The 25456-nt window shown below is 43.1% G+C and overlaps 1 protein-coding gene across 1 annotated transcript in view; it reads left to right on the top strand.

Moving 5' to 3' along the window:
* The window catches only part of PTCHD1 (patched domain containing 1), a 35549-nt gene extending 13296 nt beyond the window's left edge, over positions 1 to 22253 (top strand). The window contains exons 2-3 of the mRNA XM_056328083.1: positions 1022 to 1682; positions 20543 to 22253. Of these exons, the coding sequence (XP_056184058.1) occupies positions 1022 to 1682; positions 20543 to 22197 (2316 nt within the window). The 3' untranslated portion in view covers positions 22198 to 22253. The remainder of the gene's footprint in view (positions 1 to 1021; positions 1683 to 20542) is intronic.
* Positions 22254 to 25456: the final 3203 nt, after the last annotated feature.

Genomic DNA, 25456 nt, shown 5'->3' with positions numbered 1-25456 from the left:
TGCTTCTTATGTGTTGACTAAAACAGATTTAGAAAATGTTGCAAAAGTTTTCTGTGATTTTTCAGGAAGAGAGGGTAATTCCTTGCTTCTTATGTGTTGACTAAAACAGATTTAGAAAAAGTTGCAAAAGTTTTCTGTGATTTTTCAGGAAGAGAGGGTAATTCTTCTGACTTTCTGATGGTCAAAAATAACTGAATGCACATTGGGCCAGAACTCAGGCATGGCAAATTTCAGAAGATGCAAAACAACTTAACAAAGGAGACTGCACTAAGATCTGCTAGACCAAGCAATAAGTAGTAATAACCCACAGGCCCTAAAATTAGGCGGCTTTACTGATTAACAGAACGTCTCGGAGAGAGAAAGAGAAAACCCGTGGCAGTCTCTGCCATTGCTTCCCACTCTTAGACTTGCTGAGGATGTGATGGGGGAAAAAAGGAAGGGAAAAGAGGGAAAAATTAATTATTGCCAGCTATCTTATTCCTGCTGTGCTGACAGCCTTTGCACTTAAGACGTGCAGCTGTGGTTGGCCCTTTACTCCAAGTGAGTGCTAGTCCCCAGGCTGCCTGCACATCCTGCACAGGTGGCACCCCTGGTCACGTTGCTCTTCTTCCTCCTGTACCTGAAGTCTGTCTGTCGAGAGAGTAATTCTGCAAACCCGAGCACAACAGTGTCCCCAGACACTGTCAGGCAGTAGTTCTCCCTTTTATGTTCGCCCAGATCACTTGAAAGTGGAGGTCTGGGCCTTTTGAGTTTTGTTTATTTTAGAGAGGCCAAACGGCATATGCACATGGCATGGATGCGAGTTACTGGCAAAGGGCGTAGGGGAATAATACTGCTGTTTTAATGCATGTTTCCTTTTTTTGCAATTATTCTGCTGTTAACACTGCAGTCACCAGAAATTTTGTTGTTGTTATTTACATCAAATAGGAAAGGGACCAAGGTGAGGAGCCGCTGTTGTTCTGGCTGCTACTGTGCAAGATGAACTGATGAATAACGTGTGTGATTTCTCTTTCCCTTGTAGTTGCACTCTGCTGTGACCAGGATCCAAGTTCAAAGACCTGGTTTCAATTACACGTTTGCCCATATATGTATCCTGAACAATGACAAGACATGCATAGTGGACGACATAGTGCATGTACTGGAGGAATTAAAGGCTGCTCGTTCTTCTAATCGAACTAATTTTGCAATCACTTATCCGATTACTCACTTAAAGGATGGCAGGGAAGTGTATAATGGGCATCAGCTTGGTGGGGTTACTGTGCACAGCAAAGACCGGGTGAAGTCTGCAGAAGCCATTCAGCTCACCTACTACTTGCAGGCAATCAACTCCTTGAATGACATGGTGGCAGAGAAATGGGAATCCATTTTTTGTGACACTGTTGAACTTTTCCAGAAATCCAACAGGAAAGTCAAAATGTATCCTTTCACTTCTTCTTCGCTGAAGGAGGATTTCCAGAAGACGAGCAGGGTGTCAGAACGCTACCTGATCACAAGCTTGGTCCTTGTGGTCACCTTGGCCATTCTTTGCTGCTCCATGCAGGATTGTGTCCGCAGCAAACCCTGGCTTGGCCTGCTGGGATTGCTGACCGTGACCCTTGCCACCCTGACTGCAGCTGGGATCATCAATCTCACTGGTGGGAAATACAATTCCACCTTCCTGGGAATCCCCTTCGTCATGTTAGGTAACTATCTCCTATCTCCTCTCTCTTTTGTGTGTTTGTGCCTCCCTGACGCATTTCCCAGCAGGCAGAGAACCATCACTGCATGGCTCCCAGTGCCTCCTCCCTGCAATGCTGCCCTGTGCCAAATCCACACAGCCTCTTCTCCTAAACTGTTTGTACCGTGCCAGGACATTAAAATCATGCCTGGGGCTCTGGTGTGGTGTAGCACCCTGCCATAGGATGTGGTGCCTGCTCGGTAGCAAGGAACAAGGATGTGCAAATGCCATGCCTTGTGCAGAGGGGGAGCCCAGCTGCTGCTTTTCTGTGGATGTTTGATTCTGGTTTTGGTGTCCAGCCTGAAGGGAACCCTTTGCAGAGGTCCCCATGAAGCAGTGCCAGCGTCAGCTGTGCCAGCAAGTCAAAGGGGCTGCGTGCTTTGGGCATTTGGAGAGTGCTGGTTCCTTCAGAGAGCAGAGCGGTGCTGTCCTGGCTTGGCAGATGTCTGTCCATGGGATAAGGGCAGTGGTCAGTTCTGGGTTGTGTTTCTGTTGAAGCCCCTGTGTTGGCTGAGTAAGCGTAGGTAGGGTTTCACAGCCCTGGAATGGATAGATTTGCCTCCCCCGGTGAGGAATGGACCTGTCCGGTTAGCACCAGCGCATCCTGCAGCGGAGGGCTGCAGAGGGAAGTGGCATCAGCTGGTCCCAGGCTCTGGTGCCAGCAGAGGCGTCTTCATCTCTCTGGTTTTCATACCGCCTTCACTCACTGTGGGGTACAGGTACAGGGTAGTTTTGTTTTATTTTCCTCAAGAGTAGGAAAGAGGAAGAGAGAAGGGCGGTCAGCTTGCTCCCGACCGAAATCAGTGCCTTCTCATGCTGGCACCAGGAAGTTTGTGGGGATGCCGTGCATTGTATCCAAACAGGCAGGACTTCATGGAGACAAAATGAGAGCTCTGGAGAGTTCACAGCCTGTTTGTTTGTGTTTGGTTCATAACCAGTGTGAAAAGCTTTGTGCGCTGTAGGTGTTTAATATGTCCTCATTCACACCATTATTCATTTGTGGAGAAGAATACATGCATTGATTTGATCACAGCTTCCCCTGCTGAAAATCAGTGCTCAGTAATACTTCAGGTTTCAAGTGTAAGATTGTCTCCCCTGACTTGGTAACATCGTGTAGTGATATGACATGTTTCAGCACAGCTATTTTTACATCCAGCACCGGGTTCCTACGCCATGTGCGTACTGTAGCTGTGGTATTGTGGCACTTTAATTAAAGACTATGCTTCAGTGCATCGCACTACCAGTTAACATACAGAATATATTCAGTGACAAAGAGAATTCAGCTACATTACTTCGGCTCTCATTTTCAGATGACATCCATGAAAATTAAACTGTATCATAATCTAGAGGAAATGCAGCACAAGAAAGTCAGAGTCAAAAGAAGGCTAGCTTTCTGACTTGAGTCTTTGGTTTCTTTTGTTGGTTTTTATGCCTGTGCATGTGTTATAAAATGTAATTCCTCACACTAAGTAGTGTATATTACATACAGTATTACATAGGAGGGTATTTCCAGGTGTGTTGTAGGAGTAGTTGAAAATCAGTCTAAAGTCCAGTCATATGAAATGAAAGTACCTGGGGAGAGCGACTCAAAAATATGAAATGTCAGCTGTGTTTAGGGATCAAAGCATCTGCTCACTGGGACAACCTTTCAGATCTTTAATTCACTAATAGTGACTATGCTGAGACTTGAAATCCTTGAAAACTCACGGATAACTGTGAAGAGTTTAGTGCTTCTTTAACTGCTGAGCTGTATGGCCAACTCTGCTTTTCTTTGCCTTTTTTATTCTGGGGTTTTTTTTGGTCTTGCTTAGTTGAAGTATTCCCCTCTTAAACGGAGTAAATTTCAAATATGCAGCTCAGCTCTCACTGTGAACAAGTCAAGACAGCAGCCAAGTTCATGTGAATCTAGCCTGCTTCCCCAGCTGCATAAAATCTCTCCCGAGGGACAGGAATATCAACAGGTGATACAGGTGAACAGCAGGCACTAAAGACATTCTGTAGTTTCTAATGAGAACTGTTTTAAACCGGCAGATAGCTAGAAAGGCAGGGTTTCCTTTTTTTCCCTGCAGTATAACAGAAAGATTCAGCATGCATTTCAAAATTTATTTCATGCCTACATGCTGTTTTGCTTATAAAGGGTCGTTTAACTCAAGGTATCTGAAGGCTAGAGACACAAACCACTCTCCATTATAGCCTGCTGAACTGCTTCCACTTAATTTCAGTGACCATCAGATTAGATCATAGATTAACTGACCTTTAGAAAGCTAAAGGATTTCTGGCTAACAGTGTAGCCCGGTAGCTATTACTCATAATCTCATGGCTAAAAGCAAAAATTAGAAAAAATGATTGCACTGGACACATTTCAGGCAAGGCCCCTTTACTGGTATAAATCATTAATGAAGTTCCCCAGTTTATAACAGCTGAGGATTTTTAGCCTGTTGTCAGCATTACTGAGCCGGGGGGACACAGTCTCCAGACATCATCTGCCCTCTGCGGCAGGGCAAGGTTATGTCTTTCTTAACAGATACTTCTCACCATGCACTTTGTCTCCTCCTTGGGCCACTTCCCCCTGCGTTTCGCTGCACTACCACTACGGCATCTGCATTTTGTCTAACCTGAATTCCCCTTCTGCAACTCAGCAGTCCTCCTTGTTTATCCACTGCATCTGGAAAGCAATTTATTTTCTTTTTCTTTGCATGTTTGGGACCATTCTCTCTTGCCTATCATCCCAGGTCTCCTCATACTGTGCTCACCAGACTTCCAGCAGTCTTCTTGCTTTTAGCCGCTCCACATCTTCTGTGGAGTGCAGTGCCTAAATCCGGGTGCAGGATACAGGCTGAGGCTTTCAGCAGCCAGTAGAGTACGAGGATGATTTCACACGTCTTACATATGGCAATCCTGTTCATACATCCCCATATGACATTCATTTTTTTCTCAGTAGTATGAAATGGTTGGCATTTGATTGGTGGCATGTGGTAATTCACAGATCCTTCATGTCACTTTCTACCCTGTTTGCACAATCAGTTATTCCAACCAGCATGTAGAAGTTTGCCCTTGTCCTTGCTGAAATATAGCTTGTTTATCTCACACCATTTCTCCTCTTCTTTAAGTTCATCCTGAGACCATCACTGCCCTTCCAAGGTGCAATAACTGAAGTTGGTCAGCCATGTTTTGCGATTACCCACTTTTTCATATTTTCAGGAATTACTTTCTGAGTAGTTCAGTTTATCCAGTCAGAAGCCCATTCTAATGATTTAGACAGTGTGTCTGCAAAATACTCCGTTCAACATGCTCTGTAATACTGGATTTCATTCATCCCATTTTCTGTGATATCCCTTCTGCATCAGCCATTTCCAAGAACAAACAAGCTATAGTGAAGGGTACCAGCCTCTGTAGGTGTTGAATCCTTAGCTTTTGCGTCAATAGGACAATCTGAAGTTAGTAAATTACCGTGGCTTTCCAAGTTGCACTCTTAAGCTCAGGTTGCGTAAGTGTAGGCAGGAACATCTTTTGCCTACCCCACCTGTTAAAATATGACATTTGTTTTAACCACATTGTGCTTTGGTTTTAATCACCTTCATGGTAGTTTATTCTAATTTGTTTTATTCTTTAATTAAGGCAGGTTACTGTAACCTAGCTCGTGAAAGGTAACTCATTAAGTCAGAATAACTCAGTCATTGATGACTATACACATACAGTCTGAAGTATGTTACTACCGTGATGGTTTTTATGTTGCGGCAGGTTTCCTTTTAGCCCTCCCTGGCAAAAACTGAATGCCAAAAACTGAAGCCAGGAGAGATGTTCCCAGAGACCTCCTGCCCCAGCAGGAACCAAAAGAGCAGAGGTCCCCTTCGGTGCCCAGAGGTCCAGCTGTGAGTGCACAGCAGCGGGGCATGCGTGGCGATGGCTGGAGCCCCTGCAGAGGGGCTGCACGGGGACAAGCTAGCAAAGAAGGGCAAGCTGGCTGCAGCTGCTCTTTTCTCTAGGGATATCGTGTCATGTCAAACTGGTAATTTTTTTTCTTCAGCTCTGGATTTATGCAGGTACTTCTAATGTGAAAGTGAAGCCTAAAACCTATGAAACTTGGCAGGCTCCCACCGTTCATCTGGGCATATTTTGAATTAGCATATGCCTCCGTGGCTGTTGAAAACTATCATCCACATTTATCAGTGTGTAAACAGGTAATTTAAGGACAAGATTATTCACATGTCTAGTTCATGTGGAACACTTTGCTGAACTAAGGATATTCATTTTTGACCCTAAGAACCAAAAAATTAAATTCTCCAGTTTGGTTGAATTTAAAATAGCTGACTTACAGTGTCAGCTGAAAATCAGAATTAAAATTCTGATTTTCTATTGCCTGCTCCATTAAAACCTACAGATGTTTGGTCTGGCACAGATGCTAACATATCCATCATAAGTTTCCCTTATGCATTAAATGCTGTTTAATAACTGCCAATCCTTCAAAAATACCAGTTTCCTCAAAAAGCCTGGAGTGTTACAAAACAAATCACTGGACAATAAGCAGCACTGGCTGAAGAAGTTTTTGGCATGACTTTTTTTATTTCCCAGACGTGGAGCACAACATTTAACTTAGGGACCTAAAAGGAAATTGCAACATTGCCCTTTGCACTGAAGAGAAAACTAGCAATCTGTTTCCTATTCCTTCAGAAACTCCTACAGTTTATGTGGGGAGAGGCAGCTCTCTTCAGCTGCCAAGTTCGTGAAAAGCATCGGCTCTGTGAAATCATGGTTGAATGCCAGGCACTGCCAGATACGGGCAGGGATGCAGGGCCAGCTCCACGGGCTTATATTTAGCCTCTGATGCTGGCAGGGGAAAACCAGTTAGCAGTTACAGGAGTGGCTTGAGCTTGCAGTGTGCTGTAAATGGAAATGATAGCCAGGCTTGTGTGAAACTCAGCAAAACAGGGATGACTGCAAACAGCTCTTCTTACCGCCTCCCTCTGTCCTCCCATCATGTCCCTCCCTGTTAGTATGCCCTTTCTGGGAAGAGAGAAGGGGAAAATGGTCAACAGAGCACGTCCACACAGGGATGACTGGGAAGGAGCAGGTGGAAGTGTTGGGTAGGACTCAGGCAGGGTCCCCCTGAGGTTCAGTCACGGGTGGGGGGAGAGTCAGGGGGAGAAGCAGACTGCATAGGGCTGTGCCTGGCAGGAGGGGGCACAGGAGCAGAAGAGGTGCAGAACGCTTTGGGAGGTACCTGCAGGTACCCGAACTCTCAGGAGCACCTCACAGATGCAGAGAAGTGCCAGTCGCTTCTCAGAAACATAAATTTGTTGGATGTGCACACCTACCACATGGCTTGCCTGGTGGAGAGTTGCAGTAGGGGGAGAAGTGAGCTGAGGTATCTGTACAAGGGCTTTATAGATGCAGAAAGTTGGAGCAGCAAAACTGGGATCTGAGATCAGAGACAGTTGGGAAAGAGTCAGAAAGAAGACATTAGGAAACAGAAGAAGAGGGGAGGTCAATGTGTTTGATGATGGAAGTGAAAAGCACAGGATGGCAAGTGAGAGAATTGCTGAAGGTTAGCGACCATGAAGGCAATGGGTAGCTAAACCAAGCAGAGCAGCTGACAACTGGCACGAAAACCATGAGAGGATGAGGGTGCGCAGGTCAGGACCTGCCAGCACACGGGGCTCCCTGGGTGCATCTCAGTGCCAGTAAGGTGCCCGGCTCAGCTCCTTCTTCAGTTTTCTGGAAGAATGTGCTGGTAGGGAATTGCAACATAAGCCAGATTTGGATGCCCTAAAAGCCTTCATTATCCTCCCTGTCAAGCACCCAAGTATTTGCTATATTCAATAAAACTGAAGTGTCAACTTTGGTTACGTACAGAAAGTTTCAAAGAGAGAGAACCAGTCCTTCCACAGGTCTCGCCGGTGCCCTTCAGTCCACACACAAAGGTAACACATACACACACAAATGTTTGACTTTGTAAAGTACTTTCCCACCAATTTTCCTGTTGTCAGTTAACAGAAATGTGAAGTTTACTGAGTCTCTCTTGTATTCCCTGAGCTAAGCTTTCTTCTTCCCCCTGTCCAGCTGCCCCTCTGCTGCCTCTTTGTGCCAGGAAGCAGCATGCCTTCCCTCAGCTGGCTGCCCCAGCTTGCTGCCCCCCTGCCCCTTTCTCCCCTCTCATCCATCTCATGTGCAGGCTCTGGCAGCCTCCTCCAGCAGGTCTCACCTGTCACCCTGCTCCAGGCCACAGCATCACCTTCCTGATGCCTGCACAGCTCTCAGCATCTTTTGGTCTCCCAAATCTTCATCTTGTATCCTGTTTTCCCCACTCCTGGCAGTGTGTCCCCTTTGCCATTTCGGTTGTTGTTGTTTTTTTTTTTAATTTCTCTCCCGTCCTCCCCTCTCCTCAGCCACAACTGGGCCCATTGCTCCTACCCTTTTCCCTATGTTCTTCAATAACTTCCTTGGCTCCCAAACAGGTCCTCACCATACCCTGCAGTTGTATCTCAGGTGCTTCAGGTTTCCCAGTGATTTCCACCATTCATCCTTTGCTTTTTTCACACTGCCAAGTGACTCCAAGACTGTCCTGGAAGTACACGGTTTTTTTGTCACTCCATCTGCTCAGCTGTCCCAGTTCAACCTTGCGCAGCTCAGTCATAGTCTTGAAACTTTTTGTGTTTTGTTCCTTTCATTCCCCTTCTAAGAAATAAATAAAACTACATGATTTTATCTAACCTGAGCAGAATCCCAGATATGTCACTTCCCTCATCGTTCCTTTTTTCCTCTCTTTTTTCTCCCCTCAGTCCCTCAGTCTCTCCCTGAGCAATCTCCACAGCCATGCATCTTCTGCAGTCCCTCAAGCATCACCTGGCATTTCTGTTCCTCACAGGGATGAGCAGAAGGGGGCCCTCAGGCCCCTCTCCTCACTCAGTGTACCAATGAGTCCTCACCAAAGTCAGTGGTTTCTGCCCAAAGGTGAGGTAACTAACCACCTCCTCCACCTGCTGGTCTCCTTCTCTCCAGTTCTCCTGAAGCCCCTGGAGGAACCCAAACACCAAGAAGCCACTAATGCATGGGAAGCAAATAGACTTAAAACACAAGTGGTGGCAGAATATTTTAGACACTTGTGCCAGCCCTTTCCCGTGCAGTACAAAAGCAGCAAGTAGAGCTTGCAGCCGGCCAGCATGTGATGGCAACACAGGCAATGTGTGTCCACGTTCCCCCCTCACCACCACAAACACCAGTGAAATCCTTGCATGCGTACATGCTTCTTGGCTTCAGAAGAGCGGGATGACTCAGTAAATATAATGCTTTTTGGAAAAGAGGAGCTGTATCTGTAGGAAGTCAGTCCAGAAAACAGTTTAATATTGAAACCAAGTGTTGTATAGTCATTGAGAAAGGTCAGGCATTTCCTCTTGACTGGTGGCGCTCCAATGTACACTTGTTTCATATGAAAAGTGTGCTACAGGTGATGCAGCACATTTATTGAGCATGCATTTATGCAAAAAGTAGCAGAAGGACTGTTACTGTCTGCATTCTTTTTGCTGCAGAGGAGTCAGCATGTGTGATGGTTTAATGGAGGGCCTTGCCCAAGGAGGCCCAGACTGTCAAAGGGACTGAGAGTTTGGCTCTGACATCCCAATTTTCTTCAAGTAGTGAAGTCCCTCAAAAGAAACTTCCACATATATGAAAATATATTGGAAGTTCAGAAATTAGAGAAAAGAAACCTTTTGCTACCTCTGTATATACAGGTAGGAAAAATAAATGTCTGTGGTATGCTTTGCATACAGGACCTGGGTGGTCAGTGAAGACCTGGGGAAGGGCAGCAGGAACTGACATGACTTGTCATTTTAGGTCTTTCTGTGAGAGAGACGATGCACGTTTGGGGCTTCTAAGAAATGACATGCCCCACGTAGGCAATAGCTGAGAGGCACGGGCGGCAGGGAGGGGACCTGCCATTTTCAGGTCATGAGACCTCTGCATTATGGCAGAGGACACTGGCAGAGATGGATTAAGTTAAATTGGAATAAGTTAAGTCTGGGTGCTTGGTGGAAAGCCCAAGCTGAGTTCCAAACTCATAAATATTTTTTTTTTAATCATTAAAAAGAATTGGTCTTACATGCTTTAACTGAAGTTTTGCAACTTTTTAAACATTGTGTTTCATGTATGGATGACCTATGTATTATGAGTGAGGGTAATAACAAACATTGCTTAAACAGGACAATTTAAGGGTATGTCAGATATTTTGGTTGCAGCTTTCTCACCAGAAAAGGGGAATTTGAAGTGTGGTAAACCAATCCATATTCTGTGGGCCCATATTCCACTAGGACAACACTCCTAGAAGCAAATGGTATTTGCTTGTGGTGTTAGAAATTTAAAATAGATTTAAAACATGTTTTTGCCCTATATATAGTCACTGTGCCTTGGTCTTCAGGAGCTGTCATGTACTGTGTGTCACTTGGCTGTTCTGTAACACGGTAAACATTAGCCTTCCACAGGTGACTGCACATGGCTTTCATTTACCTCAAAGTAGTTTTTTTATGCAGCATGCGTAAAATCTGTCAAAAACTTACTTTGTGGAGAAAATCAGTTTGCAATTTTGTCTGCTGATACAAATCTAAGCATGTCATATGTAAGACAAGCCCGCTGGTCCTTAACATGTTAACTCTGCATCAAACCACCTCCTTGACTAGTGATATGTGGGGTATGTGCGCTGGAGGGGAAATTCATCTTGCCAGCCACATCTGTCATTCCTTTACTATCCTGGCATCAGGCTGTCCCACCCTGTGCAGCTCCCCTGGTGCAGAGGGTGGTCCTGGCTCCCCCCGCACACCCTGCAGTCTATAGCCCATGCCAGCAGCGGTAGCGGGAAGCCACAGCCCTGTGCCCTCCTCTTCTTGGCATCCTCCATGCGGCAAAACTAAACCCTTCTCCCTGTCTCATCAAATAACAGCTTAGTCAGAGTGCTGTGCTTCCTGGGGGATGTTCTGATGTTTCTGAGTTAAAGACAACTAAGAGGCATCCCCGGGAGGAGCAGGGGACTCTCAGGCAGGGAGACCCTTTGAAGACAAGTGGGAGTTTGGTGCTCCCCTGCTGTTTGCCCCAGAACCACAGGCTTGCATGTATGGCACAGGTTAGGCTCAAATGCTTTTGGTTTGGATCTGCACAAGGGCTGGGTAGTCGGTAGATGAGCGCGCTGTGCAGGCATAAATATTCCAGCAGCTAAAACCAGGTTTCACTAACGCTCAGCTCCTTCTGTCATACTGAACGAAATACGACTTTTAACTTTTGCCAGGTCTTTCATGAAAACAGAGGAGAGCAAGTCAACATGTTTAAACAGAGCTGACAGCCTGCTATTTAAACACCAAAACAAGCCTTTACCGATTCTTAAGTGGAATTAGATATTCACTTTATACATAAAAGTAGATTTTGAACTATAACTTGCTTTGCTTATCTTCCTTTCTCCAAATAAAGGAGCCACTCAGGTTTTCTCTCAAATGTATTTCTGTTTTTAAAATGTGCTTATCTGACATTTTTGCTATCACTATAACAACAAAACCTCAAATATTACATTGGTTCAATAGTAAAAAAGGGTGATCCAAGGAAAAACTGCATTTTCCCAAAGCCTGAATCAGTAGTTTTTACTCTATTGAAATCAATGGGACTATTCAAGGTTAACCACGTATGTGCTAAATTATCCATATAATCATTATCATAAAATGCTATTGATTTGAATTGAATTTGGTATGAGTTAAAAAAATAATTTGGAAATGCAATATCAAGTGAGATGATGATTTTTTTATAATGAATAGCTTTAAAATACACAGACTCCAAAAATAAAAAGTGGTGAACCATGTTACTGCCACCGCTGATTAGGGATCACGGTGAGGACTAGGACTATGAATACTGAGGCATTGTTTAATCCTACTTATTTAAAATACTTCTTCTCCTTTCTTTTCCCCTTAGATAGGTAGAAAAATGACAGGAGTGTCTACATGTGTCTTGCATATTTGTGTGTGTTTCTTCAGAGCTAGGGATTTATATGTAGAATGATTTTCATTGAAATAGTGATATGTAGTTCATGCTCTTAAAACTAGCTTGTGATTCGTACCGTTTTCTAAAACATTGGCTTGTTGTTGCTTGTTTGCCATGAGGAAAGGTTGTACTGGGGAGTTTATGATTGGGATGAATCATGTACCCCGAGCATCGCTGACTGTGTCCCGACCACTTAGGGTGAGACCAAGAGCATGAGGGTGATTCCTTTTTCTCAGTGCATTCACTGTGCAAATGTGTACTTTTAACTCAGAAGGGACTACGCCTGACCAAAACAGACTAACAGGAGAACAGAGAGCTAGTCCTGTGCTGCATTTCCAAAAGTTAAGTTTAGGAACATAAAAAATGTAGGATATTATGGCAGACATCCATTGCCAGAAGACTGGGATCAAAATGACTGTGGTGCAGCAGATCCATATGAGTCTTAGGAGGAACCTAGCCCCCTTTTAAACTGTGCTTGGCAGCGCTACACGAGACATAAATGAGACATCAACCTTGTACAGATTTCCAGGCGCACCCTGTTCTCCTGTCTGTGCATTAAGCAGCGTGAGCACAGGCTTCACTGCCCAGAGAGTCTTTCTGAAGGATCTCTAACTAAAAATAACATTGTGGTCTCATAGCATGAAGCTCTGAGCACCAGTTGAAAATTTCTTCTGTGCAGGCACCAACCGATACAGTGTGTTGTATGGGGACACTTTCTCTTCAGCGGTGTGTGTCTGTGGGCACAGCCACCCACAGCTGTGAAACACAGCAGATACTGGGAGCGTATTATTAAACATTGCGGTTTCTCTTATTTTGTTGCCAAGCAGATACAGCACAAAACACAACTCTCTCTCTGGAGACTGTGGCAGATTTTTATTTGTTGTGAATGCGCCAGGATGCTTGTGGTTTTGATCCTGGCAAGTTGAGGAATACATGGGCATGCCTGGGGCTTTCTGACTGGGATGGCCGGTGCTGTTGTAAGCGTGGTTGTAGAGATCAGCCTTACAATTGAGTGTGAATAGCTAATATTCAAATGTAAAGCAATCCCAGAGATTAATCTGCTGGTATAATGCCTAGATGCCTAACACGCTGACATATCTAATTTCAGTATGTTTCTCTGTTGGGAAGATCCCAAGTCGGATGTTAATATCTGCTGGCATAGTACACCTTAGTGATATATGTGTAATATTTAGTAGTCTTTAAAACAATAATTGCAAATACTGAACCTACCTGACAGCATTGTTGTCATATTTAAGAGGTATATTGTCATGCCTGTAGTTCAGTTACGATACAGACATGTAGAGTCTGTGTTACAGGAGGTAAAGAAAGTGTTGCAATATGTGCAGCCTGTGCTTACACCAGTACATCCCATCCTGTATCACTCTTTGTGTGTTCTTCTTAAACCAGGTACCACACCTGCATGGAGCATTAAGGCTTTCTTGAACCTGTGCTTGGAGGTATGAAATGAAGTCAGACTGTGCTTGGGCACTTCACTCACTTTAAAAATGAGGATGCATTTAAGACTAATCAATGGTCTACAGCCCTCAGTCCCCTTGACACTGTTCCCCTGAGACAAACACTGCTGCCTGGAAACACAGTTGAGAACAGATAAGTACCTTATAGGGTATTAGTATCCTATAGGATTTTACCCTACACTGTGAACTGGGCTCCCAGAAATACTCAGGCAAGTGTAGGAAAAGCAAGTAGGGTTTGCAGTGCATTTTCTTTGCTCAACAGAAATGTTTGGGACAGGCAAGACTGCCTGTGGGATGCCCAATCATACACACGCTCTCTGAGATCTGACATTCACGCAGCAAAACTGTAGTATTCCAGGGCCCTTTTTATGGACTACGAAGATGCACAGCGGTTAGAGTAACCCACAGTGTGTTGCAACAGCATGCTAATGATGATTTAACTGTTTGGCACAATGCATGCCACTAAATTGCTATAAACTCAGTGAAAACTGTGTCAGTTAGGCTTGGTGCTAGTTCTGTCTGCATGCTGAAGGATCTTGGCTTGCTGCAGTATTTTATTATTTTAGTGAGAATGGGGTATGAAGCCAGATGTTTGCTTCAACTGGATACAAATTCTCTTGCTTTGCCTGTGTATTCAGTAGCACTTTGAACCTGCTATACATTACAAGTTAAAATCGTGCCTGCTGGGAGAGGCCACATGGGTCAGGTCACGTATTTAGCCAACAACTGGTTGATTGCAACTCCTGTGACAAAGGGAGTCCGGATTAGCAGTTTCACTTGGCTTTTCAGAAGATGGGAGCTGATGAGCTCATTGGTCTAGCTGGAAAAAATAAGTCAGCAGGGGGAAATTATCTCAGCCTCTTTGTTGACATTACTGTTGAGTTGGGCAGTGTACATTGTTATTTTTAATACTGTCTGTTAGGAAAATTCATTGCACCTTCATTATATCATATGTTATTACAGGTATCATTTTGGAAAGTGCAATTCCTGCGGTATGATTCTGATCTCCCATGTACTAATTTTGTGCAAGTGCAGTTCTTGAGACATTGCCTGCATTGGCAGCAAGCTGGGATATGAATTTATGTTATCCTAGCTATTTCATGTTAATTCATCCAGTGTTTGTCTCTGTGGATGATATTTCACTCCACTTTGAATGAGAATCAAGCTGTCCTTCACAGATTTCCACAAAGAAAGCTGGTGCAACATAGCTAGGCCCTCTGTAAATTCACACACTTTTTCACAGCACACACAGTTCCTCTTGCAGGCAAGTGCTCCTATTCAGTGGGATGATTCCAGGCTTAAATCAACCTAACTGAGACAGCATTTACCCAGCTGAGCTGATAGTATTACAAGGATGCAGCCATTACAATACAAGCAAAAACCTTAAATCAAAATCCAGACTTAACCTCAGTAACTCTGTCAGAGCATGCTTCCACTTCACCCAGTTTACAAGGCTCCCTACCATGACTCATTACCAGTTTCAGCCAATCTTTTGTGCCATCAGTGTCAGGAAAAGGTTTCAGATTAAAAAGTAACCCTCAAAAAAAAAAAAAAAAAGGTTGGTGATGTTCCTAATCCCAGCCATTCCTGTAGTAGGCGAATTAGTAGCGATGAGAGAGCAACAAACTTTAGTAAGGGAGGGGAACCAGTGTCTGAGAAGGGGGAAACACCCCTTATCCCAGCTTTGTTGCTAGAGAAGTCTGCCCCCCTTTGGAAGGCAGTTTAGTACTTTATTAGTCTTAATTCCAGCAGTTAATGGGCAACATATGCACTGGTGCAGCATTCAGCTTCATTGAGGTGGAGATCAATCATTATTAGTAGTGTCTTGTGTGCCACTGCATTGAAATAGGATGAATAAAATTAATTACCCTGAAAATGTGACCTTCCACACAGAATGCTCTAACTTCCAACGTGTAAGTGGTACTTTATTCAGAGACATTTTACTCAAGCATCAAACACACGCAGAGACATACAACCTTCAAAACAGAAGAACAAAAAAATGAGACCCACGGTGTATTCTCTACTTTCATAGATGGGTAAAACTGCAAGAAGATGAACCAAAACCATGTTCTCAGTCATTCCCCTTACTTTCTCTTACAGAAGAAGTCTATTTGAATACCCAAACCTCATCTTATCACGATAAAATCAGAACCTCACATGATTTTAGTGGAAAATTCAACATATCTCTCAATCTTTACAAAACAAAAGCAGAGAGCAGCCTTTGTTTTAGGGAAACAGTTAAGCTAAGCTATTAGAGAACTGATCTGTGATTCCAGTGACCTCAAGGTCACTTCACTGCCCTCTCACAGGCTCTGGGGCTGCTTTAAATCCCTTCACCCCTCTCTGCTTCGGTCTCGCTGTTTGGCAGGCAGGAGCAGAGCCAACTTTAAGCCTAGGCTGACAATGCCCATTCGTAAAGGCCTCTTGCTTGAACAACCACTTAGCAGGGGAAAGGATGCTTTTTTTTTAGAGGTTTAAAAATGGTACTAAAGAGAACAGTTTATGTGCCTGCACATAAGTAGTGTCTAAAATGAGGTAAGTAATTTGATAATTTTAAACAGAAAAATTTCCCTTAGTTTTTATAACTTCCTACAAGTGCTTTTTTCTCTCATGCATGCTCTGCATGGATTTTGCAAAGCATGTGTAATTGCAAGACTTGATCCTGAAGGAGGCAAATGAAACTTTTGATAGCATTTTCAGGCTACTCATAAAAGCACTGTATTTAAGCTAGGCATAATATATAGGGTTTTTTTCTTGGTATCGTTGCTAGCTTCTAAAATTAAAGGTAGCCCACCTCAGCCTGGTAAAAATTTAAGCTCCTCAATTAACAGTGACTGTCTCCTTCATTTTCTTTGGCTACAAAAGTCAGAATTTCTTTCCCATCATCCAAGACATGTAGGAGTATCTCCTACAAAGCAAAGTAGTAGAAAAAGAGAATAAGGAAAAAAAGAGTTTGGTCCCCATTTTGTCCAAAACTTTCCTCCTATTCCTCTAACGTTTTCCTTTGCCCTTTCAGAACCTCTTTTCTGTAAAAAAAATCCCATCTTCTTCTCAGCTCATGGTTGTACAGCCTGACTGTAGGGCACAACCAGTGAATCATAATAGCAAATGTCAACAGGAAAAAATCTCCAGTAGCCCATTAGCTGTTCGAGTTCATATTTATTATTTACTGAATGACTGTGAATAATGAACAAATTGCTCTAAATCATGACAGATTTGTGGCTAAATCTCTATTAAAAAGGGAAAATTGGTTAAAGCAATTACAGAATTTATTTGCAAGGAAAAATTTGCTGCCTTCTTGTTAATATTACATAGAGTAGACATAGCACCAGCCAGAGGAATAGAGGTAATTGATGCAAATCAGTTAGGAATGCAAAAAATGGAAACTCTGAAATGACAGAAAAGTAAAAGAAATTCTCACAAAATGCTTCCATGGAGCTATCTGCCCTAATGTCTGTGGGTTAGACTTATATGAGCATCAGTGAGTTAGAAAATATTGGAGATTGTCACCCTAAGTTGTTCTTGTAGTGAGTATTTAAGTATTGAGAGCAGTCCTGTGGAGCAGGACTTGGGGGTTCTGGTGGACGAGAAGCCCAACATGACCCAGCAATGTGTGCTCACAGCCCAGAAAGCCAGCCCTGTCCTGGGCTGCATCAAAAGAAGCATGGCCTGCAGGTCAGCGGTGATTCTCCCTCTGTACTCTGCTCTCATGAGACCCCACCTGGAGTACCGTATTCAGCTCTGGGGCCTCCAACATAAGAAGGACATGGACCTGTTGGAGCGAGTCCAAGGGAAGCCACAAAGATGATCAGAGGGCTGGAGCACCTCTGCTATGAAGACAGGCTGAGAAAGCTGGGGTTGTTCAACCTGGAGAAGAGAAGGCTCCATGGAAACCTTCTAGCAGCCTTCCAGTGCCTAAAGGATGCCTGCATGAAAGCTGGAGAGGGACTTTTTACAAGGTCATGTAGTGATAGGACAAGGGGGAATGGCTTTAAACTGAAAGAGGGTAGGTTTAGATTAGATATTAAGAAGTTCCTTACTGTGAGGAAGGTGAGACACTGGAACAGGCTGCTCAGAGGAGCTGTGGATGCCCCATCCCTGGAAGTGCTCAAGGCCAGGTTGGATGGGGCTTGGGGCAACCTGGTCTAGTGGAAGGTGTCCCTGCCCAGGGCAGGGCAGTTGGAGCCAGATGATCTTTAAGGTCCCTTCCAACACAAACCATTCTGTGATTCTATGATTCTGCAATTGAGAGGACTAAATTTGGTTAGGTAAATCTCATTCTGGCTAAATAAGGCTGATCTTTGGACTGCCGTGCTTAATTTGTGCATGAGTTTGGGCTTAATCTTTTCCTCAGAGGATACTGGATCAGGTCAGTAGTACCACTGATGCAAAAAAAGTGCAAGTTTGTCGTTTGGGGTTGTCTTCCTAAAGGTAAATGAGAAATTTTTAGCTGTTATACAAATGGACAGAGAAATCACAAATTGTACAACTAAAGGAAGATATGAATTCCTACCATGAAGATTGTGTAGCAAACAACTAAAGGAACATATCTTAAAAATAGGAGAGTATCTAAATTTTTTTCTGTTGGCTTTGTGCAGCACATGCGGTGATGCCTCTTCATGCATTTACTTGAGCAGTTCTCTAAATTGGATTCCTTTTTAGGGTAGTCTCAAAGATTATGTAAGGGCAAATCATGGTTTTATGTTTCCTGCTTAAAGAAAATATGTGATATAAGGAGTCATGTTATCAGATATTATCCAAGATCTTATACCTGTTAAAAAGCCATCTCAGCATCATATTTAACTAGCTCTAAATTCTTCTCTTCATCGCGAAGTCAGGCTTTCCAAATTAATGTGGCTATTTGAGTACTTTTAGGCAAGAGCCTATTAACGTGGAAATGTTTTTTTACAAAAACATGGTATAGCTAAAGCTCACAATGGAAGTAATTTGTAATATTCAATGACCTCATTTTATTCTGTTTTGCTCATTCCAAGCTAATGCATATGATGCCATGTGAAATTCTCAGACGAGCCTGTCTGCAGGACTTATGGGAGCCATAAATGGATTAAACCTCTCACTCCCTGCTTTGGCAAGTGATCAGTTACATTTAAATAAAGGTCAGTCTGTCTTTACAAAGAACACACTGAAAGCAAGCTTAATAGCTTTCCCTACTGAGCCTAGAACATAACTATTTGAAGCATAATTAGCAATAGGGTGCCAGTCACTGACTGCGCTTTTTGCTTGATTTTACATCTGGGGAGTTCCAGCATTCCCCATAAGCTTTAAGCAGGGGCACAGTGCTAGTTACTAAATTGACAGTCTTGACCTGGCCTCTGAAAGCAGCTGTAAAATATTGTTTGGGAAAATTAAGATGAATGCCAAATGCTATACCAAACCCAGGACTGTAATATTGCTACAAATTGGACATTCGTGGCTCATGCCATGACTCCAAATAACAACACAGGTAAGATAATCTGATAAACATGAGAGCGTGGACTTTAAATACCAGATGACCATGATAAGGAAATACACCAGCTGTCCTATTGTCTCATATTATGAGCTCTGTATTTTGAACTCTTTATAAAATACCCCATACCTACTCGTTTCAGCAATAACAGTGACCAGCTCTGCAATCTGTTAAAATAGGGTGGAGTGAATCAGCTACAGCTGCCCCTACAGTAAAAAGTACTGACCCCAAAAGGGGTGTTTTGTCAGAGTAATTAAATATTTAGCCTCCATGATGCTTTAAAAGTAAGCATGATCATCGAATCATGGAATCGTAGAATGGTTTGTGTTGGAAGGGACCTTAAAGATTGGCTAGTTTCAACCTCCCTGGTATATTTTCTGGTTTTAGGGTTTTCTGGTCCTTCAGAATGCCTCATTTGTTTGGGGGTTTCTTCACTGATGCTCATAGCCCTTGTGGCAAAAGTGATAATCATCTACAGGTGGAGAGAACAGAGCCAATACAGCAATTTTGGTACTCTGCAGACAGCCTGAAATTCTAACAGAGATCTGTGAATTAGTTTGACCAGCCTGACTGGTCAGTGTCATCAGCAACTAATTCAGCACTGATCATTTTATCTAATGTTATTAGGGAATGGGTAAGAGCAAAACACCGTGGACTGGCCTTTGGGAATTTCTGAAGATAATGCAAGAGCAGACCAGAGAGGCAGGCATGGGACAACAAAAACAGCAGCAGCAGAAGTAATTAAAAGGCAGCAAAGCGGGGGGGATTCAGTGGAAAGGATCTACTAAGTTAAGAACATGATATGAATTATTATGATAAAATATTACAGTCTTACATTTTAGGTGCGATACAAAGACTATATTTTCCTGTTCATCTCTGTAAAACATCAACCTTCTTTTATCTCAGCCACTCTCACCTGATAGATGGTTGAATGGCTGCATTCCCAGCTTGGGTCCACCATGAGAGAGCAGAGGTCTGTGTCCTCCAAATGTGCCTTCATTATTATTCACAAAATAGAAACCGTAAGAGGAAGATGACCAACCACGAATTAAAATAAAACCATGTACTTTTCCCAATTTATCTGCACTTTGGGGTTAAACAGATGATTTTAGGTCTGCAGGTCTTTGTCTCCTTTCATGAATGCTGAGTCCATTGTAAGAGTTAATTAATACATTACAAAATGTAGGAACTGCCAAGAAAAATAGAGATGTATTTGGGTTTACAAGCCCTTAGATACATTAAAGTAAGGAGACCAATGCCTTAAGCAGTTCCATACCAGTTCTAATATTCTATATCGCTAAGATTTATTTGTGCTTTTTTTGTTTGTTCCATTTCTAGGATTTCTTTTTCCTGATGGAAAACTTGTGTAGGAAGTGGAGAAATCAGTGACTGATTTAACTGACAATTTTCAGCTTATATGAAAGTTTCATTTTTTACAGATTTTCTACAAAGCATTCAACTAATGCTCTTCTTCCAGCATAGGCACTTCAAGGTCATATTTCTTTGTTTTTGCCACAGGTCAGATCCCGTCACCAGGAAAAACTAATCTCAAAGCATCTTCCATCACAGGCACTCTGAAATAATGAAACGAAATAGCCAACCAGAAAAAAAATCCTTTTTTCTTGACCCACCAACCCTGCGCCAGCAGTATGGAACTCTCCTCAAGCTCTGGCAGTAAGGTTTGCTAGTCAGGTAGCGAATGTGCTCCTGGGGCTTAGGCCCCAATAATAATTTCTTTCTTCTGCAGGACATTTACTTGAAGCATTGGTAATGGCCAGCTGTGTCTCCTTTGAGTCTTTTAGCATGTCCACATTACGTTTTTCCACACATTGATTTGAGTACTTTAAACGATCGCTTTGTTCTCTATTGTAGGTCATGGGTTGTATGGGACTTTTGAAATGTTGTCCTCCTGGAGAAAAACTAGAGAAGACCAACACGTTAAAGAGAGGACTGCAGCTGTATTTGCAGACTCCATGCTTTCGTTTTCTCTGACCACTGCCATGTACCTGGTCACTTTTGGAATAGGTGCCAGTCCCTTCACTAACATTGAAGCAGCCAGGATTTTCTGCTGCAATTCCTGTATTGCAATTTTCTTCAACTACCTCTATGTACTCTCCTTTTATGGTTCCAGCCTGGTGTTTACTGGCTACATAGAAAACAACTACCAGCATAGTATCTTCTGCAGAAAGGTACCAAAGCCAGAGGTATTGCAAGAGAAGCCTGCATGGTATAGGTTTCTTCTGACAGCCAAATTCAGCGAGGACACGGCGGATTCTGAGGAAACGAACACTTACGAGAGTCATCTTTTGGTGTGGTTCCTGAAACGCTATTATTGTGACTGGATAACAAACACTTACGTCAAGCCTTTTGTAGTTCTCTTTTACCTTGTTTATATTTCCTTTGCCTTAATGGGCTACCTGCAGGTCAGTGAAGGGTCAGACCTGAGCAACATCGTAGCGACCGCAACACGGACTATTGAATATACGACTGCCCAGCAGAAGTATTTCAGTAACTACAGCCCGGTGATTGGGTTCTACATCTACGAGTCGATCGAGTACTGGAACACCAGTGTCCAGGAAGATGTGCTGGAGTATACCAAGGGCTTTGTGAGGATATCTTGGTTTGAAAGCTACTTAAATTACCTTAGGAAACTCAACATATCTACTGGATTGCCCAAGAAGAACTTCACTGATATGTTGAGGAACTCCTTCCTGAAGACCCCTCAGTTTGCCCATTTTTCAGAGGATATCATCTTTTCCAAGAAATACAACAACGAAGTCGATGTTGTGGCCTCCAGGATGTTCTTGGTGGCCAAGACAATGGAAACCAAGAGGGAAGAACTTTATGATCTCCTGGAGACCCTGAGGAAGCTCTCTCTCACCTCCAAGGTGAAATTCATTGTTTTCAATCCATCGTTTGTGTACATGGATCGTTATGCCTCTTCAGTGGGAGCCCCCTTACAAAACTCCTGCATTAGTGCTTTATTTCTGCTCTTCTTCTCTGCATTCCTGGTGGCAGACTCTCTGATCAACGTGTGGCTCACTCTAACTGTTGCCTCAGTTGAATTTGGAGTTATAGGTTTTATGACCTTGTGGAAAGTGGAACTAGATTGTATTTCTGTGTTGTGCTTAATTTACGGAATTAATTATACAATTGACAACTGTGCTCCACTGTTATCAACCTTTGTCCTGGGCAAAGAGTTCACAAGAACTAAATGGGTGAAAAATGCCCTGGAAGTGCATGGGGTAGCTATTTTGCAGAGCTACCTCTGCTATATTGTTGGTCTGATTCCTCTTGCAGCTGTGCCTTCAAATCTGACCCGTACACTGTTCAGGTGCTTGTTTTTAATAGCATTAGTCACCTTCTTTCACTGCTTTGCCATTTTACCTGTGATACTGACTTTCCTGCCACCGTCCAAGAAGAAGAGGAAAGAGAAGAAGAATCCTGAAAACCGTGAGGAAATAGAATGTGTTGAAATGGTGGATATGGATAGCACCCGAGTGGTTGACCAAATTACAACAGTCTAACTTGTTTGTTTGTTGCTTTTTTATACTAGGTCTTACTGAGGGAAAAAAAAAACCAACGAAAGAAACCAGTACTGACTAAATATCTGGGGAGAGGAAGGGGTTTGGAGGTTTTCATTCCCCCCTCTAAGCTAAATCCAGGAATATTGGGATATATTGATAAAATGATGGGAGAAATTAAAAATAAATTTTAAAAAAGAGCCAGGGAATTGTACCTTGCTCAGCTCCTATAACAGGTATTATGAGAGAATTTGCACACACATGCAAAGAGGGGTTGAATTTTAGAGACATGAAGTAAGATTTAATGAGGGAAGTTGGGTTCCTAAGCAGCCGTCTGCATCGCCTGTACTGCAGATGCTGCAATTATTGTGGCTAAACCCAATCAGATTGAAAGGTCAACTGTCAAGGCTGAAGTAGCACTAAATGTTTGCTGGATGTAAAGGCTTTACAAACTTTCTGCACAGCAATAACTCAAGTCAGTGAGTCAGCTCTTATAGGTCTTAGCCATCACATTTAATTTTTCTTTTCTCCCCTAATCTAAACATTTATGCAAGACTGTATAAAAGATAGCAAACTGTACTGGGAAAGAAGGCAGTACACAGCAACCAAATGCTTTCCAAATATTTTTATGTTATAAATCACTTTTTTTTTTCCTAAAAATATCATTATTTTAAAATGTAAATCATCCCTTGTAATATTTTTAATCATGGTTTTATAGCTGTTTCTTTTTCTTATAAAAACAAAAAAGAACAAAAAAAATGAACAAAAAAATCCCAGTGACTCTGTCACTCTGGAAAATATATGATTCTATTTTATACGTCTCGCTACTAGTTAAATATGTAATCTGCTTTACCAACTGTAATTTTGTTAGCACTCTACTAACACATGTGAGTGGGTCTAGCAGCAGACAGAAGATGGTGTACTGAATATTTCAGCACCAAAATCCATGACACAAACCTCAAATACTAAACTGTCATCAAGAAAGTGAATGTTAGGGCTCTTTTAGAGAGAGCCTATTTCAGGCCATTCACTGGTAATGCACACTAAGAGGATTAGTGGGTAGTTTTACATAATGTATAACTTAATCCCTCAATCTCCTAGAGTACCTGTAAAGCAGTAGACCTTGCAGCTATGGGCTCTTCCAAGAGACAGTATATCGTGAGCATTGTATGGAACAAACCAAAGGTTGGCAGTTTAGCAGCAGCAGGTTTAACAACGTCCCCAAAGAACCCATATCTATGGGGCCTATTGAAAACATTGCATCTGAGGGAATTTAAAAAAAAACAACAAAAACAACTTTAAAAGATTACATTACTGAGTCTTTTTGGAGCTGTGAGTTCTAAATCAATAATTCTGTCAGCATCTGTGATGTGGAGTAATACAGATAAAGCAGCATCTCTTTCCTCCTCCACCCCCTCCACCCTTAAGAGTGACAGGCTCATTACTGTAAGGTTTTATCATGCAGTTGAACCCCAGTAGGGATACGTAAGCCAATTCTGTAGGTTTTGCTGAGAGCACTCTGACTATACGTTGCCTGTGAAAACCCATTTGCAGGAAGCTGGCTGGTGTGTCAGATGGGCTCATGAATACGTGGGCTGTTGCTTTATGGTGCAAGGTGAAGGTATTGCAACCAGACTCCTTTTTACAGCTCTCCTGGAAGGGGGGGTTACTTGGAAGGTTTCAGCAGTTGGCAGTGTTTGCCTCAAGGACAGTATCTGGAAGATGAAGGGATGTTGCAGGAGCCATGGGGCTTGGACCACTGGGACCACTGGGAGCACTGCAGGTGTCACCCATATGGTGATTAGCATATCCGTGGTCACAAACCCAGGGTGTGCTTCCTTGCATGAAACTTCCCTTTAGCATCCAATCCCAGTGACCCCTGCAAATGCCCTGTGCAAAACCCGTAAATACCACCTAGTGAATATTCATTTTCAAGCAAAATTATTGTACTTCCGAAGCTTCCTCCCTGCCAGAAAATAAGATAAGCAGGTATTTTGCCCTGAAGCAAAACGTTACGCACTGACTAGCAAAACAAGTCAGCGGTGCAGCTGGCAACATTTACCTTCCCCTGGATAGGTCCCTTCTCTTGAAGACAGCCAGATGAGTGTGAAGCTAGGAGGAAGATCTGTTTTCCCTGTTTTCTTTAGACTCAGGCTTGGGGCTATGTTTTCCAGCAAAAAATCATTCCTTAAATATACTTCACTGTAGCTCTTCTGTGATGGTCACTATGTCATTTAAGTAAGAGTCACCCTATCACCTGGCTGTTCAACAGGCAGCTGCAGTGGCTTTTAAACTTCTGAGAGCGTTGGCAAATTAGTTGAGAGTTACAGCGGAATTGCAAACCACTTTTGGCAGCAGTAATCTACTGGTTTGTGGGACACCTGGAAATGGGAGATGTGTGAAAGAGGTTGTTTGTACACTGCAGAGAGGAATACGTGGCAAACACTGATTTTACACCTCTGCTATCCCTGATGCTAGCACTTACAAACACCAGACGCAAAGATGGCTACCATAAACTTCTTCACATCTAATTGAAATGCATAGATAGGAGAGCCTTTAAAGAGATGTCCAAAGACAAGCTTCTGGTTTCACAGATGTCTCATTAAGTCTCAGCATGTGAAGCCTTAAGAGATCTTCAAGGAAGGTGATAAAACCAGTGATAAAATTATTCCTCTGTCTCCAAACCTGTCAGAAAAAAATATGTGGAGGCAGTCCTGTGGCAAAGTGCCTCAGGATGTGCTTGGGTGTCCACAGAAGACAGGGTGAGAAGTCATGCAGCCCACCCCCTTGCCCCAAGGCAGAGCCAATCACATTTAAATCATTTCTGAAGGATGTTTGTCCAGCTCATTCCTAAAAATCTTTTTAAGGGCAGATTCTTCCACTAGCAGTTCCCTCCAGTGCCATGTTACCCCACCAGTAACTAGAAACTCCTGGTGGCCACTCAGGACTGGGAGCAGGGAGAGGAGCCGTGCCCCTATCTGCACAGGGAAGGACGGGACAGGCAGGAGACAGTCTCTGAAGCATCCCAAAACGGAGGAAACCCAAAACAGCGCCAAACGCAGCTTACATACATTTTTCACCGTGTTTCATCTCAAGCAGCTACTACACTCCCCACCTCCAGGCCTGGCATGGTAAAGCCACGAAAACGTCCAAGGCATACTCAGCCCAGGTCTGTGACATTTCTGCCTGAATCTTGATGTGTCTGAGATGCACCAAATAGTCCTTCTCCACAGGTAACATGAATACCTCAACATGAACCAGA

Source organism: Falco biarmicus, chromosome 2, assembly GCF_023638135.1.
Source record: "Falco biarmicus isolate bFalBia1 chromosome 2, bFalBia1.pri, whole genome shotgun sequence".
In the NCBI taxonomy this organism is placed as follows: domain Eukaryota; kingdom Metazoa; phylum Chordata; class Aves; order Falconiformes; family Falconidae; genus Falco; species Falco biarmicus.
The sequence above is the reverse complement of the archived record's forward strand: the minus strand, read 5'-3'. Positions and strand labels throughout refer to the sequence as shown.